The sequence below is a fragment of the Betta splendens genome, chromosome 4, assembly GCF_900634795.4.
Source record: "Betta splendens chromosome 4, fBetSpl5.4, whole genome shotgun sequence".
Lineage (NCBI taxonomy): Eukaryota > Metazoa > Chordata > Actinopteri > Anabantiformes > Osphronemidae > Betta > Betta splendens.
This window is the reverse complement of record NC_040884.2, coordinates 1536689-1556731: the sequence shown is the minus strand read 5'-3', so window position 1 is coordinate 1556731 and position 20043 is coordinate 1536689. Positions and strand designations below refer to the sequence as shown.

At 47.1% G+C, this 20043-nt stretch overlaps 1 protein-coding gene and 1 long non-coding RNA gene across 3 annotated transcripts in view; both read right to left on the bottom strand.

Annotated features, from left to right (window-relative positions):
- gmds (GDP-mannose 4,6-dehydratase) overlaps positions 1-18218 on the bottom strand; it is a 92060-nt gene extending 73842 nt beyond the window's left edge. Inside the window, exons 1-4 of one of the 2 annotated variants that reach the window (XM_029146281.3) lie at positions 17960-18218; positions 12489-12533; positions 10792-10879; positions 10575-10684 (exon numbers count right to left, since the gene is read on the bottom strand). In XM_029146281.3, coding sequence (XP_029002114.1) covers positions 10575-10684; positions 10792-10879; positions 12489-12533; positions 17960-18055 — 339 coding nt within the window. In that variant the 5' untranslated portion in view covers positions 18056-18218. The remainder of the gene's footprint in view (positions 1-10574; positions 10685-10791; positions 10880-12488; positions 12534-17959) is intronic. The other variant, XM_029146280.3, reaches the window with a different exon arrangement.
- On the bottom strand, positions 310-7481 carry LOC129603992 (uncharacterized). Its single transcript, XR_008694503.1, has 4 exons — positions 7342-7481; positions 6155-6247; positions 2026-5785; positions 310-1986 (listed from the first exon to the last, which is right to left on the bottom strand). It is a non-coding gene; the product is annotated as an uncharacterized LOC129603992 (long non-coding RNA).
- Positions 18219-20043: the final 1825 nt, after the last annotated feature.

Here is a 20043-nt window from a genome sequence, read left to right as displayed (position 1 = left end):
GAAGCTCACGCTGCCTCTGTTTTCACAGACAGGACAGAAGGTCACGAGTGGAGACCGAGCCACGTGAACCCGGCGGCGGCGGCCATGCGTGGATCCAAACGGGCCTGGTTTGTCTGGACTGGACCGAACCGAGCGAAGGTTTACAGCTGCTACACAAAGTGCTTCAAACACAGGAATGATAAATAAAACCAATCTACTCCTCTACATGTTAGTGCTGCCGTTATTTGACACATTTCATTTCCAACTAAATGTTGCAGTGTCACATCTAATCCCAAATAAAAAGGCTTCCTGTCTGTTTTTTTTACTTCATGTTCAGTATTAAAAGGGTTCAACTAAGCGAATGCTCTACAATAACAAAGACCGTTCCATTATCCAATGTTTGACCCATAAATTTACAGAAATAAGGAGCAGCAGCGGTGAGACTTCACATGTGGTTACGATGGGACATATTTTACTACAAGTCAAAGGCAATAAAGGGGAAAAGAACCAAGTTAAGCCTCCAACGGCCGGAGCCGCAGCCAGCGCCAGCGCCGGTGTGTGTTCCTGGGTCGGTCCCCGGGGCCGCGAGGCGCTGACTGACACCGTGGTAATGTCTCGCAACTTGCCTGGGCTCCACACACTGAATGAAGACATGTCACAGAGCAGAGGCAGGGAAACATCTGGCATCTGGGGAGACGTTCCCTCGCTTGTTCTCCGAGGTCTCGGAGTCAAAACGGCACAAGTTCCAACAGAAACCAGAGCAGCGCACGCTGAAGCTACAGAGGCTGCAGCAGCAGCAGGTCAAAGCAGCTGTGGAGCCTCAGACTGTACATCCACCGCATCCTCGGCTCGGAGCAAGGAAGAAACTTTGATTTTTTCTCTATTTGTTAAATTAAAAAAAGCAATAAAATATTACAATATTAACTGTTTACAATTGAAGCAGCATCTGCTCAATTTAGGAAACCTCAATTAAACTTACTTTTAGTGAGTGAAAAACCAAGTAGTTTAAATATTGAAAGAAATATTTAATTATTTCTAATTCTTATTTATTATTAATGCTAAAGTGATATTCAACAGAGGAATATGATAATGTAATAAAGTAGTTAAAGTAGATTTTCTCATACGCTAAATAAATGTGATTCCTGGGTAAAAATCTCCCTCAAATGTGATTAAATGAAATATAAAATAATCCTTAAGTTAATATGTAGACATAATATTCTGTTTAATTAAAATCGCAGTTTTAAACAAAATGGAGTCATGTTAGTCGTCTACTGAGGAGAGAAGCACTGAAAACATTAGATTTAGTCTTTACTAGGTTTTTTTTTTTTAAATATTTTACACTCCTTTATTTTAGTCAATGCTTAAAATTAAAAGCGCCCTAATTCAAACAGAGTAAAAAGAGCCTGGATTCTCGTCCATGTGTGGGGTCAACAGCCTTAACAGGAGATGAGCGGGTTCAGCTCCAAAGGCCCAGCGCTGAGTCCGACCCACGAGGTGTCTGCACACGCTGAGGCGTCACGGACCGGGCGTCAGACAGACGCTCGCAGCTGCGTGGGCCGACGGACGAGCCCGTTTTTATTCCACAGCTCCGCTGCCACGCTTTAATTCCACCACAACTAGATCTGCTGCACAACGGTCGCGAGCGCTGACTTTTACTGCAACAGGCATCACTTGGAGCCTGTTATTGCAGAGGTTTAGCCGGTGGCCACACGGCCACTGCCCAGTGGAGGTGCACGGCGGCCATGGCAGCTTTAGTAACGCGTAACGCTCGTCACTGTCGAAGGCAGGCTGCTCGGAGGAAAGTGTGACCCTGCCCTGGACGCTGTTTGTGTATCTACGGCCTTTTTCCCGTCATTATTCTGGTAATTGAGGAAAGGAATGCCTGGGGGGACCGGGGAGGAACGTCAGAGGGCCCTCAAGCCTCGCCCGAACCCTGACACCACAATTATGAGGAGTTGAGCTACAGTGGAGCAACGAGAGGCCGGGCACGGACGGCTCCACGCTGCTCTGCTGCGCAGACGCGCTGCGCAGACGCGCTGCGCAGACGCGCTGCGCAGACGCGCTGCGCAGACGCACTGCGCAGACGCGCTGCACGCCGCTGCTCCCCGGACGCTTCTTGCTTAACCTTCTAATTGTTTTGTGTGCGGAGCAGTGAGAAGTAAAGAAAACAGAGTGTGTTTTCTTTGGAGTTTGCACACAGGCACAGACTAATCAGTTCTGTTCGTCATCACTACACGTGTAATAGAAAAGTCACAGTTGCCCACGGTGGGAAACAAGCACACATTTCCATCTGCAGAGAGGAGAGACCCCACGTTTAAACCAAGGAGGCATCTGACTCCAGGCAACAGGCAGAACTGATCCCGTACGGGAAGAGGAATTCTGTGACTGTCAGACAAAACCAGGACAGACAGACCACACCCACTCCAACATCAGGACTGCAGTTGTGAACAATGAGCTCTGGACAAACTGAAGGCATTCCTGCCTCACACACCGATCACCAGATGAATTAAAGTGACGGCCACCGCTCGCTCCAAAGCTGCTGCGTGTCAGCGGCAAAAATACATCAGTGACAAATTTATTTGGGAGAAATTCTTAATAGAAATCGACATTAGCTGCAGGTAACCTCAGTGCACCGTGCTGTTAAACGATTACGCCACCGTCGGATGATTTACGTGATAATGATGATGAAACCATGTTGAATTCAAACAAAAACAAACAAGAGCTGTCTGTGGAATGAGCTCAGAAAGACAGAGAGGTTACAAGCGTAAAGTCAACAGTCAGACTTGGCACCAGCGCCGCTGCCTCTCATGTCCATCAGCCTCACCCATGACGAATGGTACCTAAAGGCCATCCATTACCGCGTCACGACCAGCGCTCACAGAACACAGCGCAGCCGCGTTCATCACACTCCACGAGCAGCTTCTCACACTGGAGACGCTCAGACGGCTGTTGTGCCCTGCGCTAATGAGCACCATTATTGGTGCAATCATGATCTTAAGTAAAATCCCCTCCGCCCGAGGGCGAGGAGCAGCCGGGAATCAGGTCTGCAGACGCGCAGGGAAAGGAGGACGGTAGGAGGGCGCTTATGAGGCCTAATTTCTCACCTGTCTTCTTTTTGTGAGAATAAAGAACTTTATGAAAAGACGCTGAGTGAGTGTGACTGTAAGTCAACTGACAGAATGGCTTAAAACAGAGAGGGTCAAGTACTTACAAGTGTCTTCTGATCCTCAATTACTGCATAATAACAAGTAGCGTCTGTAACTACACGCCACGCATTCAGGAGCGGCCTCTTCCACAGCCTTTGAACTGCTTCAACCCCCGACGGTGGGAAGAGTGACGAGCGTCAGGGAGGGAACCGCTGTCGTGCCGTGCGAGCCCGGTTTTGGGATTCATCCTCACTGCAGCAGTGGTTGATCAGGACAGTCCTGGTTCCCCACCGTTTCCAGGCTCCAGTGGAGTGGAGCGGAGCGGCTTTGCTCGTGTTGGCCCAACCTGCCTGTTCTGGTTCTTATGCTCTATCCGACCATAGCCAAAGCTCAGCCTCTCCATTGTTGAGCTACATATAAATACGTTGAATTGAATAGTGATCAAGTTTTACATGTAAAGTGACATTATGTTATATTCTAAAGGAATTATTTTCTATAAACAGCGTCACTGTTTACGGAGCCCAACATTAACGTATAGTGTTACACGAACAGTTTTTTGATTATGCAGATTGTCTGCCCAATAAGCCAAGGGATAATGGTCAATGCTGCTAACACAAACATGGTTGAATGGAGCAGATGTAGTGGGAACTGTGGCTGCGTAATGTCAGTCACGACTTGGAGAATATTAAAGAGTTCAATTACAGGTTCTTCATCGTCTGCAGCTGAAGGGACGCAATCAGAACAGGACACTTTATTCTCTGTATTTAATTAAGCTTTATTTGCTTATATGGTGATTTACAGGCTATGTACACTTTTCAGTCAGAGATCCAAACAAGTGACGTCCCTAAAATCCTGGCCGTTGAACCGACGGAGCAAAGTGACTGAAGCGCTGCTCACGGTTGATGAACAGGGAAGTGAGCAGCTGCTCTCTGCTGGTTTCACCTGAACATCCCACTGAGAATAAAGGCCTGTTTGTTTAACAGCAGGCGAGGCGAGGTGGCCCAACCCTTCCTACAGGTATGACAGCCTGATTTAAAGCTTCAATTAAAAACCTCGGCCGCACACACAACGCGGCCAACAGAGAAAGCTCTTCATCAAGTCACCAGAGACTAAAACTATTACACTCATTAGATCAGATGGAATGTCATAACTCATCTCCTCCTCATCTCATTTACCCTCCATTCAAACTCCACTCCTGTTCTTGTTTTTGTTCTCCGACCATCATTCCATTATGTGATCCAGACAAGTGAGATCATCGCTCATTACATTTTGTAAATAGACTGCAATCCTCAAGTTGCCCAACAGACACATTTGGGACATGAAGCACACCCACGCACAGAAACAGAATGAAAACAGCGCGGTGGCACTAATAAAAGGGAATCGTCAGACAGTGAACAAACCGCCTTCATGAGCCCATTCTTTCTGTGCCCAGTAAGAGTTCATCGTCTTCTTTTCAAAACACTTGTGAACAATGGTTTCAGACATGTGCATGACGGGCATCAGACTGTAGGACACGCCGGTACGAAGCACTCCAAACAACCTGCAGTTACACAAACACGCCGACGCAGCCAGAGCGGAGGCGCGAGGGTCGGCGTGCGGCCCAGGGCGTGCGCAGCAGTGTGGGCATGTGTGCACACCCCGCGTGCTGCGAGTATGGAGCTTGTGTCACCTCACTGGGTGCTCAGTGCTACACGGGGTGAACAGGAGGCTGCACTGATGACAGAAGGACTGATTTACAATAATAAAGTCTGCGCCAAGTTTCGCTGCTACGTCTCAGAGCGTGTCCTCGATAAGCCTTTCTCCTCATCAGAGGGTCAAAAATCCCTGAGCACACAAGATACACTGTCTGTGTAAACATCGCTGTTTACGGAGACTGGAGAAGTACCAATAAAGACTAAGCTCCGTGTAAAGTGCAGGTGTCTGTGTTCTTTGGATGGAGCAGTGGACTGGATCCAGACACAGGTGTGATGTGCTGAGCTGTGGGCAACAGCAGCAGACACAAGTTAACACATTTCCATTTGAATACAGCACAGCTGTGTTAATATCTTCCTCACAACACAAAACTACACAAGGTTAATGTGGAAATCAGGACAAAGACTAGAAACGCTCCTTTTTAACATGTGCTTAGTGTGTTAAACATGGGTGAAGCTGCTTTAATGTTACAGCTCTAGTCGCGCTTTACTTTAGTTATCGCGTAGGTGAGTGAAGGCTTTTCTGCAGAAAGACAAGTTCGCTAACAAGCAAACAACAACAAGCACCACATCGAGCTCCCGTCATGTTACATGTAGTTTAGGCAGAACAGCCCAAAGCCAACATTATTATATCTATGAAGGTATAAACCAAAGCATTTTTACTACTTTTGCTCGGGGTAAAATAAAATCAATCAACTGTCAGGGTGAAGGATAAACGTGTGCATTACTATTTATTCAGTCAGAGATAACGGAGCGATAACAGGGTCACGCACACTTAATTATAGTATCGGTGCAATTATAAAGAAAAACGTCTCACGCTAAAATGCTTTTGCACAACAGAGCACTTGAAATGAAGAACCTCTTAAAGCTGTGACATTCATGGCAATCACAACCTGCACAGCTCCTGATAAATCATTACAGAGCATCTTCTATGAAGCAACACAGCTCGTTTCTGTTGTCTGATGTCTCCTGGAGGACATAGAAACAGGGAGATTGATGAGTTAGATAAATATTTAGTGGATTCCCTGGTTACCTTCAAACTAATTATGCACACGATCTCAGTCCTGTACTGACAAACATGCTGTGGATGACTGTCAGTCACTGCTTAGGGGTGAAACTGGGGCATGAGAGAGAAAGAGAGACAGAACGACAAAAACAGGCAGAGAGACTGAGGCAAACGAACTTTAGAAACAACAACTGTAGAAATGTTCTGTCCATATTCAACGTTGTCCAGCTTGTGTTTGTCTCTCTCTCCCTCTTTGAATAACTGAGAATGAGGCTGAACCTTTGTGGTTCTCCCATTCATTTACCTGCAGACATGTGGTGCATCAGACTGACCTGCAGAGGGCCTCAAGCAGAGGAGACGCTGGACCGACTGCCACATCAGACCTCATCAGACGCCACCTTCGTTAACCTGCTCACTAAAGTTCACTAAATCCAAAAGTGGCAAAATTAGCTTCTAATAAAAAAATTCAAAAAAACATGAATATTTCAGAAATAATGAATAATTAGATCTGTAAAACCTTATTGCAAAGTGAATCAACAAATGTCTTAGTTTTTATTGACCTGTAGTTTTTAAATATTCTGTTCTTTCACTGATACATTGGACTCAATACAACATCTGTACAACTACATAAAGCTGAGAAAAACGAAGCAAGGAGAAGAGCTTTGCTTCTGTAATTACTTGGTTTGTTGTTGTACCATAAGCTGGATTCTCTAGACTTTTCCTCTGGCTGAATATTTAATGCCCTAAATTCAAAACTATTGACTTTGCAGAATAGTCATATTGTTGGGGCTGCTACTAAATGTGAGACGACTCGGTTTTTAAACTTCCACTCCTAAAATCCAAGCTACAGAAACTAATGGCACTGTTCCTGTAGGCTCCAGAGGGAGGCCCTTCATGCTGGCTCACTGCTGCCATCTATGAAGCTCAGCTGAAACTACATCTGCAGCTTATTGCAGCTTGTGTGTCACACGGACAAAACTGTTGTAATGTGGGGTTTGATCTCATGTACAGACTTAGAAGCATTCACATTTAACTTTGTGATACTCTTTATCAGCTCTGTGTATTTACTCAACCCCCCTCTTCTCCTTTCCCAAACTGTTACAACCTTGAACAGCAAAAAAAGAATCGAGTGGAGAAACAGATCAGACCGCAAAGCACAACCACAAAACATTCCCTGACTCTGAACGAGGAAAGGGCAGATCTGCTTTACTTGGAACAGGAGAGTCTATTCTTGAGCTGAAGCGGGCTTTGGGCCCATGTAGTTCAGCCTAACCTTTCAAACCAAGGCTGGGCCTGTGAAGCCACCGGCCCCAGAAGACTCCACCACCACCTCCTGAGAGGCCAATCTATAATGTGGCACCTTCTACGCACGCAGCTAATCAGTCGCACCGGACAGAAAACATGGCCTTCAGCAGGAATGTGCTCACGGCTGATTGGGCGCAGTAACGTAAACACCAATCAGAGGGTGAGTGAACCCAGCCAATCAGGAGGCAGCGCGACACGACCGCTCATCACTCACCGCGGTTTCCAGATGATCATCACGCTTCTGAAGACCAGCTTTACACGAATCCTGGACGTGAGGCAGGAAACGCCTGCTCCATCGGCCTTAAACTCCAACCAGTGAGCTTCGTCACAGGACATTTTAAATTCCTACTGTAACCGTTAATGGAAGAAGATACAAATATTATGGTTACGTTAATGCTTAGAGATCTTTGTGCATAAATATTTTCTTCCGTTTGATATTGTCTCTAGTTTTGTCCAGCCTGGCTGCACCATGATTACAAAGTAATTTGAAATAAATGTCTCTGCTGTGTTAAACAAACCTAAACCTCCATCTGCTTGAAAACCTCAGCGTTTTCCCCATTTAAATGTTTCATTTGGCAAGAAACGTGAATTCAAATTCACTCGAGCGTCCTTAGTAATCTGTGAAAACCAGATTTCCCCCAAACAGCAGCTTTCTAGGAACGTAGCTGTATAAGAATATGAGCTGTTGATCTAATAAATCTTAAGTCTTAATGGCTGAACAGAGGGACAGAACGCGCACCCAAAAACACGATCCAAAGGTTTTTACAGCTTAGGTTTATAGCTTAAAGGCTGAACATATTAATGAGCATTTCAGTTGATACGAAACAAAACGGTGACCTCTGTGTATAGAAACACATCCTCCACGGTCCGTTCAGCTAATGAGGAGAACCACGTCCACCCACACGTCACAAACCACAGGATGACACGCGAGGAGTCCAAACAGCTGCAGCACATCAACAACGTACCCGGATTAAACAACCAGCCACGAACTGCAGCAAGTTGTGTCATCCCCGCCTGTGTATGAGAGTCAAGCGCTGGCACGCAGCACAAAAGCTGCTTTAGGCCCATAAATGCATCAACACAGCGAACAAACAGTGAGGAGCTTTGTGGGGAAACAGGCGTGTTAAATCCTGTGTGCGTCTCTGGCGTGGGAGCTTCTGCAAACCCGGATGGGGGAGAGACCAAAGGGTAGCGCAGGGAGAGCGAGCTGGAGGAAGATACGGATGGAGATAAGTCAGTTTGAAGAGGACAGAAAAGATGCCTCCTGAGCCCAGTCTGCGCGGCCGTCTTCTGAAGCCTGTCCTCCCAGGCCGCTCCATCGCGACCAAGATGTGTGAATAATTCAGTGTTCCTGTGCGTCAGCTGCGACAGCTGCAGGTGGGAGCCCTCGCACACAGCGCCGCTTACAGCTTTCCTGTGAAGCGCTTCGCTGGGAGAGGACAATGTGCCGGTGTTGGACTCAGATCCACAGCAGATTACAGAGAACAGCACTTCCCCCTTTAGTGATGGTCATGAATATTTCACCAGTTTCCAAATTATTCAACTGCTCATCATTCGTCACATTTGGCAGGCTGCTGCTGAGCATTGATGTTTTATAGACATTTCAATTATTCAGGCCTGCCTTGGAGACGGTCACACACAATGTGGGTTTAGACTGATGTAATCTCATTTAGTGATGAGATCAAAAGGCCATAAGCGAAGGAGTTTCTCAACAGAAGCAGAGAAATCACCGCTTTAACAAAGCTTTAAAACTGCCACTCGTAAGCATCTCTTTCTCTGCTGACTCTAAACTGCCACAAACCCGCTGCCTGGGACACGGCGATGGTCGGGGCCTGAAGGCAACAACACTGAACCGGTCCCTTCTGTCCCGTTTGTGTGCTGCTCCTTTGATTCTGCAGCTGCTGCCTCTCCAGCGGTGCACTATTCCCCGTCCACCTCCACCCCTGCAGCTTTGAAAAATAGCCTGGACTCTGTTCTCAGTGATGACTCTACAGCGGAAACCAGAACCACGCACACACTTCATCTCAGACCGATGCAACTCCAGCTCCCTGGGTGAGTCTGACGAACAGGCTGGCCTCAGACGGACTACATGTGAAGCAGCAGCAGCAGGGAGAGAGCTGGCGCGAAGCTGAAGGCGCTGCAGCCGGGGTGACTGATCTTTTCCTCTGTGGTGGGAAAGACTGGGAATTGCTCCACATCCCTGCTGCCAGTAAACCGGCGCAGGCAGCGTGTTGGAGATGCCACAAGCAGCTTTGTTAGTGTGAAAGCAAAGAAACCCAGAGCCGACGGGTCACAGGCAGGATGCGTCTCTGCGTGTGTGGCCTGAGGAAGGTCATGGAGGGGGAGCGACCAGTCGTGACCTCAGACCTCAGGAGATGAGATGATGCTGCCACGCTCGCCAGCATCATCACCACATCTGGACGACTTACTGCATCACTTTTCTACATGTTTAAATATGAAGCACTGGTTGTCATTGGGTCCTGATTTTCCTCAGAAGGGTTGTAATAACTACTACATTTTCATCAGTCTGTAAAATGAAATGATGACAGTCAAATCTAAACCTGGATGGATTTTGTTAAGAAACTACAACTACTGAGTGTAAAGTCTCATGCTCACATTACAAATGGTGCTATTATCTATGATCTGACTAAGCCCTTGGCTCGGTGTCCTACCAAACCACCATGATGAAGAAGGATCAGAGCTGCCTGGAGACTGTGTCCGAACCCGGTGTCGGGGCGGGGGCGGCGCCGAGGGATCTCCTGGGATCAGCGCAGAGCTCCCAGACAAAAGGGACATTGTGGCAGAGACCGACCCATCCAAAAAGCATCACTTCCTGTCCCATCAGCTCCAGCATCCTTCGCTCATGAGCCGCTCGCTTCCCAGAACTGAAAGTCCCTTTTGAAAAAGGGCTGCTTTTAACTATATATAGCAGCCGGTTCTGACCACATGCAAACACAGGCCGGCCACATGTTACATTTTATGTGTGAAAACAAATTTACGAGTTTCGAACTGACTGGACAAACACACGTAGTATTGAGAAGCAGTTACTCATCCAACATCTAACTCATCTAAAGCTTCCAACAAAACACAGCACATTTATTACTGCTATTACATATATACATTCTAACATGCGTGTCCTACATGCTTCACATCATCTGAAGCCTACAGAAATCAGTCATCGCCTTATTTTACTCAAATAATCAGGTGAGATTTCACTGGAAACCTTCTTATCATGAAGATAAGAGCTTCAGGAACAGACAGCTTCACTCGTGCTCCCCTGGTTTTCCCCGTCTGGATTCAAAGCCAGACTGCAGACTTGACTGGAAGCCACTGTCAACGTCATCAACACTTCTCAGAGCTTTTCCTTTGTCTTGCTATGCAGTGATTCCAGGGAATGGACGCGTTATCAGACAAATGCGCTGTGGCTAAAGACCCATGACCCGTTACCTTGACGTGGCTCTGAGCGCCCAGGTTGTAGATCTCTGTGGGCTTCACCTGGTTGATGATCTTCACCAGACATGTGCTGTCTGTCAGGTCACCATAATGCAGCTTCATGTCTGACAAGGGAGGAGGACAAACAAGCTTACACCCTGCAGGGAAACTAGTCCCTCCTCAAACACCAGCGGTCCTGCAGCCATTCAGACGTGAATGAACCGACACTTACTGCCCTCCGTGTGCGTCTGCGGGTTTTGGTACAGATGCTCAATCCGACCCGTGTTGAAGGAGCTGGAACGACGCAAAATACCGTGAACCTGAAACAAGAGGAGACAAAAGAGACGGACGAAAACAAGTTCAATCAGGGCATAGAAAAAAAAACATCTGTAAGACTCAGTAGAAAAGCGTAAGAGCCGTTCATCATCATCAGTCATAACCTTATACTGAATAGAAGTACAAATCAAAATATGCAACTTTACAGTGTAATAAAATAATTGTACGACCACAACTACTAATAAGCCGTTAAAAGATTATCCAAGAAGGAAACATGAGAAAGGTGGGATTTTAAAAAAGGTAGGAGTTCAACTTGAGGAGTGATTATTACTTTTATACACTGAAGGACTTGTGGGCGTTTGGTCAAATCACTTGGAATGAGAATTAAACAGGACCTACGTCACTTTGTAGAACTGCCATTTGTATACTAAACAGTCATGTTTGGTCTTTCAGTATATTACCAAGCTCAGTTATCATTTTCCATGTAAGAGTTTAATATAAACATATAGTACAAAGGGAGCTGGACTGGGTACAAACAACAAACGGCTGCTTCCCAGCAAAATGGGTCCTGCTTTACTTTACTTCATCGGAAAACTGACAAAGAGGTCAAAAGGAAGAAGCAAAACATTTTTACAAGATTCCAAAGAATTCAGTTCGTGCACCATCTCCAGAACACGTGAAACAATTCCAGTGCAATCACAGTATGTAAAGGTCAGTGGCAGAAACCACAGCTCAGCGCCTGTGACCTTCAGGGTCCACTGAGGTCTGAGCCCAAGGACAATGGACACGTTGTTCTGTGGTCGGACGCAAAACTTCAGCTGACTGACCCAGACTGTTAATGGCTCCACATCTCCATGTTTTTAACGCTGCCTGTGATCTGTACTCCATGTTCTGAGGGTGGATGTGAGGAAGCTCTGCTCAGGGAAGATAACAGGCCCTGATCCAAGGGGAGCCCATTAGTGGGAGGCTGCTGTGCCCTGACCTCACTTCCTTTATTCACTGTGCACTTCCTGCTTGCCTGTGCACTGCTCTTTAATGCTACCCCACCAACCTGGACCTGATCCACTTCCTGTCCGCTGTGTGTGAGGCTGACAGCAGATGGCAGGCAGGACCACAGAGACTGCATTTAAAGAGTGTTTCTGTTCTACATGTAGGGAAATGAAGTCATGCAGCTACTGTCAGGAAAACAAAGCGCTCTGGTGCACCATGCATGTTTGTGCACGTGCAGCACATGCACAGGCTTCTCAGGGTGTGAAACCGCTACAGGTGGGTCATGGGGCCTCAGCATCCATCCACACGCTGTGGAGCCTGTGCTCCTGAAAACACAGCGAGCAGCACATGAAAGTTAGTGACTCACAAGATTCGCAAGAGTTGTGAGTCACTAACTTTCACTAACATGAAAGTTGACTCACAAGACTGTATCAACAACAGTCATTTCCCTGTTAGTTGTCTAACGCAGGGGTGAAAGGTCAAGAGTGAAACTGCTCAGAGCAGCATAAAGGGTCTTATCAGCGTGAGAGGTGAGTTCTCAGAGTTGCTGTGGCTGGATGCTGCTTATCAGCGTTGGCCTCCACAGCCGTCTGCATTCATCTGTCTGTGGGTGTGTCTGGGCTTCCACAGAACAGAACCACGGGCCGGTCGGGCCTCCCTCACCTCGTAGCCTTTGGCGAGCAGGAACTCAGCCAGGTAGGAACCATCCTGCGAAAACAAAAGAATCACAAACCTAAAATTAATATTGGATTCATCTATTACCAGATAAACCAGTTTGTCATTAAATCCTCTACACATTGATCAATTAATGTGAAAAAACATCAAGAGAACTGTACAGGCTGCGCTGACTGCAAACGTCCTGCCACAAGTAGGTAGAACACTGATGTGTGTATGCATGAGTGTGTCTGTGTCTCAGAGTCCTGTCAATAAGGTCTTGTTCCCCTCACCCATGTTACTTCTCGTCTTTTTTCCCGAGTCAGACTTTCCGACCACATTCTGGAACATTCCAAACTCGTGGCATTCATCCCTCAATCCTCCTCACACGTGTGCACACACATTGACACATACACTTGCCCTCGCTGCCAGCACGCTGGCCCACGCCTCCTCTGCAGCTCCCTGAGGAGGTGCGTGGGCAGTGGGCCACACCTGGACACAGGTGGTCCCCATTAGTCAGAGCTACAAGCTGGAGAACAGCTGATTTAGGAAGGACAGTTAGAGGGTTTCCCTGCTTGAAAGCCTCTTCTGATGATTGCTGATCAACATCTGCCAAAGGAGCAAATGCTCCTGAAGTTTAATATTCAAGTGCCAGAAACAAATGTTTCACCTGTTCTTTAAATATAAGAACAATGGATGTCATTTAAATACTGGATAGTAGAATAAAGTATGATTTTACTGAAGAATCTACGACAATGCAAGAACCAATAGTTCTACACAAACATGCGAGCAATGGAATGGGAAACGTCTGATTTGATGGATTTTGAACAAATGTCAGACAGGACGACGTTGCCGTTTAAAACCACTAGTTGCTCAGGGACTGCTGTGATCGCTGCTGATGCTTGACTTCAATACAAACTACACAGCTGTGTTCATGACTACGTTGCTTTATAGTTGATGGTTACTCAGCACCTTCTTGGTGGAACACGCAGATTTAAGCTGAATCATATGGTTTTCAATTCGGCCAAGATCCAGTTGGATTCATTCGACAGGCGCTGTGTTTGTTCTGACACCAGCTGGACGGGCTTCGAACCATGAGTGCGTTTCTCTACAGACGCACTAACAAAATGTTTGATGGAACCAATAAATGCTTTACTCCCACTGATGTTTACGGCCATTGTCAGCATCTGCAGGTCCTCTCAGGTGGTCAGTCAGCTGTGAGTCCCACCGTGGAGGCCGGGCAGGGCCCTGTAGGCCCCTCACGCGTCCCAAGCGTTCAAAGTACTGGCCGGTGTCATGTTTTCCTGCCCGTGTGCCAGGGTCAAAGCATTCCACGCCAGACCAATATGGAAAACAAGCCTGAAGAGCTGCAGCTCTGTTTGAAAACAAGAAGCCCCTTTGAGGCCACATGAGCCCATAAACCCTGGCCTCACCTCGCTGCTTCCTGTTATGGGGAGCTGGTCGGACACACACACACATCACTGCACGTCCACCTGCCGGGTCAATGCCATATCACCAACCACTCCCCAGAGACTAATTCTGGCCTATGTGACAACATGATCTCTCTCCTTTAAAGCAAAGCTCGGCCTGAGTCAGTGCCGAGAGTCAAAACCAGCAGAGGAGCAGGACAGTGGCGCCAGTCCTCACCTACTGTATGACCATGAAAACGCTCATTTAGCAGTAATAAGGAATAAAGACATATCCAGCACTATAAATTCACCGTTTCTAAAGTGTAGCGGTTTCTGTTCTATAGCAACTAAAATACTGTGCAACCACAGCTCTATTGTTGAAATATCAAAAAATAAAAATACGCCACTGCAGTAAACACAAATGTTTCCAAACTGTGGAAACGCTGAAGCTGTTTTTGATGTTACACTAAATCAACCCATGTGTCTAAAATATGTTGACAATGTTCATTCATTGGAACTGCCCTGAGGTGCCGTCATTAGCTCCAATCAACATTCTCATCATCATCATGTGGGTTCATTAAAATCGTAATCGATATCAGGAAATGATTCTGTAAACATGTACGTTTCTCACTGTTCAGCTCCTGCTCCTTCACCTTTAAGACGCTTCCCGTAGAGTAACCATCAGCAGGAGGACTAGGAGCAGCGATCACTGGCTGCTCCTAGTCTGAAACACAGCAGCATGAACAAATACAGTGGTCACGTTCCCATCAGCACAGCTCCTGTCCTCAAAGCTAAACAGCAGCACCGTGTTTGCACAGAGCCCAGCACTGTGCATCTGGTACCCCCTGCTGGTGGAACCCATGGAAACGCTTTCAGTCCAAGCTCCCAGAGGCAATTTGCATGTTTTTAACTGAACCCAACGTTCTTGGCCAAACCAGTGTTTATTTGTCTTGGTGTAAAACCAGCTTTAATGTGCTTTCTTTAGACCATAGATAATGCCAAGCACAGCGCTGGTCAACACTCGTGGTTTAATGAAGCTGTAATCACACACAAGCGCGTCCAGGCACATAATGACAGAGATAAGTAGGAACAGTTGGACGCTCTGAGGAGCAGCCGGAACCTCTCCATTCCAATTTAACACAACCGAGGCGTGTCGAGAAATAAATGAGTGGACATCAATACGACCCAGCGGCTCTGCACAGGATCTACGTACAGAGCAGAGAGGAAAGTCACCGTGGAGGCTTAGTTTATTCAGGCCTTAATGAGCTGCTCTCTCATTGTACGGCCCGGTACTGCACCTACAGGCACCTGGAACCAGGTGGAGAGCCAGAGATACAACCTGATCGGACGTTACAGGCTTTTGTCTGCACCGCACCACAGGTCCAACGCTCATCAAGTTCTACAAGCAGAACCATTGTAAAACCTGCTGCTTTCTCTAACTACAGTTATCACAAGGAAATAGTGATTCTCAGTTCCTTTCTTTCCTTTTCTATCATGTTATGACTCCTTCGTTTTCCTGCTGAGGAAAACGTGCCGTCTGCTTCTTAACTACATTAATTCAAGCATTCATCCATCTGCAGCAGGACTTGCATTAAAAATCCTCCCATGTAAGTACAAGTTACCAGATTTCAGAGAAGGAAAGATTTGGGAAAAGGAACCTTGAAGGAACCATCATCAGAGAATATGAGCGACAGAGGAGATGAGTGCATGGATTTTTAACTTTATGATTATTGTTGCTGGCACTCACTCAAGCCCAGTCCAAACGGTGGACTCAGGAGAAGGAGGTGAGCAAGGAATGGGAGAAGTGTATAAAACGGCAACAAAGGATGAAGGAAGGAGGCCCGTGTGACGAAGATCAAACAGCTCCACGAGTCGGATCGCGGTGCAGCCATGTTTTCCCAACCAGAAGAGTCGAAGAAAGAAGAGATGCTCGGAGCCAAAGTAAAGTTTTACTGTTCAACACTGAGGTTGAACCTGTCCTCTCCGTAACCCCGGGTCATAAAACAGCACTGTCAGCCTGAGCCCCGGCCCCCGGCGGCCCCGGCCCCCGGCGGCCTCGGCCCCCGGCGGCCCCGGCCCCCGGCGGCCCCGGCCCCCGGCGGCCCCGGCTCTGGCACTCAGGTGGTCTGCCATAACTCATTCCAGTGCTTCACACTGAGACAGCAGTCAAAAAGCTACAGACTGAGCAGCAAGCCGGCCTTTAATTTATGAACAGTAGTTAGCCAGACAATTTATAGCATTACGGTGACCCCTGTGGCCCCCAGCTGGTGACTTCTGAAATGGTCTATCCAGATGCCGGCACTCGACTCGGTGCTCGACATCGTTACCAGCAGAATCAAATTAACGCTGTCTTCGACAGGGTGCTGGAAAGAGCGGCTTAGCAGAAGAATGCGACACGCTGACAATGACTTTCCAAGGCCCTCGGTACTTATCTCTCCAGGGCTGCGTTGTGGGAAAGGTCAGCTTTCACCTCAAACATGAACTGTTCCCCAAGTCTGCGCTCATTTGCTCAGATGCAAATCATAAACTCAGAGCGGTTTTGCAGGTGCATGCTCACACGAAGCCGCTGACGCAAATGGCTCAGACAGATTTATGCTGCTGTTGTTTGAGAAATACTGCATTAGGGAGTTTTCCGTACTATAACATTGTGCGGTTCTGAGTAGAAGTCACTAATTGGAGGAATTGAATCGAATAAGGCTGCCACTGAAAACAGCAGAGAGGTGATAGCGAAGGTCTGTCTGTGCCATTACGTAGACTTGAACCAAACAATGAGCAAAATAAATAAAATCCTTCAACTGGACCATTGTACTGTGTTTTATTACCTATGTTGATATTTTATCCGGTGTATGAATGTAAGGGTTTCAACTTTAGTGCAGGATGCTTACATTTAAACAGACAAGCAGGTGGTGAGGGAGTGTATTTAAATAGTAATTTCCATTATCAATAACGATGGGAGTCAAAACAAACAGTAAATTTAAAGTAAATGTTGAACTTGTTATTGTAATTTATTTATAATAAATACCAGCTAACTGCAACTACGTCTTAAAGAGTAATATAACAGGAAACACCCGAGTCCAGTAAAACCCGTTCCTCCCTGTCCATTGTTCAGACTTGAGTAACATCATCATGAATGTACGTGTCAAAAACCCGTCTCTGTTTCACGCCACAATGGGAGCGTGATGTCAAACAGTAATAAAACCACAGGAGTGTCCTGACGCACCTGCTTTACGGAGCAAACACACCGACACTAAACTACTGTACCAACACCTCACTATGTTACTTATGATAGTTTTCAGTATTTAGAATTACAGGCAGCACTAATGTAAGGAACGAAGGTGGTTATATCTGATCCTATCAGTCCAAACTAGTGAGCTACTCTGATGAGTCAAACCAGATTCAACATTAACATTAACCCATCACACTTGGTTGAAGGGGGAAATCCATCTGGGGGACGCTTCCTTTGGATCAAGACCAATTCTGGCAGTGGTGTGACTGCACAAAAATGAATAAAGAGGAACAAGTTTAAGTTTGATTCGTAATTTGTGAGGTGTTTTAGCAAAGATCTCCAAAGCTGATAGAGGCCTGATTCCACCAGTTCAGGGGGTTATTACACATCCTGACGTGGACTGGATGAGGGAAAGTATTGAACTGGGCTTTTTTGTGTTTCCACAAACGCATTAACATTTACACATATCAGACTGTGCTTTCTACGATCATGGGGAGCTTTGGGTGAAGTTTGGATGCTGGTGTCAGACTGTTGGGATCAACCTGCATTTGATGGCGACCAGGGACAAGAGGCGCTGCAATTCAAAAACTAAATCCTGACCCAAACACAGTGTTAACCCGCTGACACCGTCACAGGAGACTGTTTAACGAGTCATGATTACACCGAGGGAGGGGAGCGCGCGCGCGCGCGTGCGTGCGTGCGTGTTTAACCAGTTTTACCTGAGAAATAAAACGGTCACACGGTTTGTTGCAGCGGACACCGCTGTGAACAAACGGGGCTTCATCTAGTGTTCGTCACACAGCGAGACTACAGCTGCTGCTGCAGGTGAGAGGCGGAGACGTTACCTGTCCGGTGATGCCGGTGATGACCGCCACCTTCCTCTTCTTCTGCCCTGCGTTCAGCGCGGAGCTAACGTTAGCAGCGTCGGAGCTCTGGGCCATGTCGGAGCGTCTGGTCGTTTACAGTCTGCTGCTACAGCGAACCACAGAATGGACAGAACCCGTCAGCGTGTGTGTGTTGCAGGATGGGCTGTCAGCCACCGGACCTCTCAGGATCCAAACGACGCCGCTGCAAAGCAAAAGACGTATCCGGAAGCAGCGCGTCGTCAGCCAATGGGAGAAGAGAACGTAGGAGCGTCAGAAAAGCGTTTACTAAAGAGGGCACGCGCGCTGGGAGCGACGCACGTCTGGTGGTCACAGCGACGCCTGCAGGCCGGAAGAGGCAACTACACGAACGGATGTTGTAAATACATACACACAGACGGTGTGCCCTGCCAGTGCTTGTGAACATGTGGTTCTATAATGGAAAAATGGTTTCTTCCGTATTCTATGCGGTTATTATAAAATGTATGACTTATGTTCTGCAATTAATATCTTTTGTTTCATCTTACTCCTGTTTTATGTACGTTTCACCTACATTGTTCAATGGTCGTCTCTGCCTGATAGACTCTGGACTCCAGCTCCAAAACCCAAGGCCGGGAGTTGTGTCTCTCTGTCTGTTGAGACTTAGCGCTCCGTCCTCTCTGACAGTCAGACGCCAGTGATGCAGGTGTGAGAATGTAAACATCTCCACACACACGGCGACAGGGAGGAGATGGTGCATCAGTCTGATTGGGCCACACAGACGTTCCACCCTAGTCAAACAGAGGGGTTAAAGGGCAGAAACAGCTTGAGGATCGTGGGCTCTTTGCATCACACCTTCGTAGTGTGTGCACTGATCTCTCAGCTGGTTTTTGGTTTGTTGATGTGCACGATCAACATCCATGCTTTTTATTTGCTTTCCCCATTATTTTTATTTTCCTTAATTTTTATGATAAATCACACAAAAGACAACCTTCTCATCTGCTTGTTTATGGGAAAATTCCACCACAGTTTCAATAAGAAATATGATCATATTAGACAGAAGAGGAACAGACTCAACAACTTGCTTAAGACTTTTCACCAGCCCTGAAACCTGTTTCTAACTGTGGACTCAAACGTGAGTGAGGTCCTCAATACATTAGCCTGACAATTGTATTAAATGATAAAGAGAATGATTTGTGAACTTTGAGCATGTGACTCATAGAAACTACAAATATCCAAGATTTAGTGAAGTGTCAAAAGCCCTAAATACAAAACTTACATGACGATCTTAGAGTGTGGAAAATGTGTGTTTTTTTTAACTAAATTGTTTTAGAGGAAGATCTGCGTGTTTAGTGACCACTTCTCTGTGGTCCAAAATAAACACAAGAAGAGCAGAACTTGACACGTGGACCTCAGCAGAGGAATTTACTGCAGAAGATCCACTTGATGCCGATCCCTGGAGGCGCCGCTAACAGCAGCTCCCAATCGCTTCTTTTCCTCGTACACTTGACCGTGCATGGAAACATCTGCTGCAGCTGAGGCCGTCAGCTGCCTCGTGAGAGCTCTCACACCGACCGCTTCCCAGAGAGCACAGCGTGATGGGAGGTGCGATTCATTACGCGCTACGTAAACACGGTTAAACAGCGCCCGGTCCGAGAAGCTCAGCGGGCTGTTCCTCCGCCTCCACTCATCAAAGGGAGCAGCACGGCTCTGTGTCAGCTCCCGGCTCTTCTTCGCTGCTCTGGTTCAGATGCAGATGTCTCACTGTGCGTTCGGAAGGATCACACGCCGGCTGTGTGTCGACTGCTGTGCAGAAACGTGTTTGACTGTGTGTGTGTGTGTGTGTGGGAACAGGACATGCTGCAGGGATGAGTTCAGCTGTGAGAAGAGATGGACGGTGTCTCACTGAGCAGCTTCACACCCGTGTCCTTCAGGAGGATTCAGATTCAGGATGAGGTGAACAGGTCCATGTCCTGGGATCTACTGGATGAAACACTGAGCTCTGACACGCATGAAAGTGGAACCTGTATGAATAGAAAACGGCTCATTCGTTTTCAGTGAATGAGTCCATCACAGACAACCAGGAC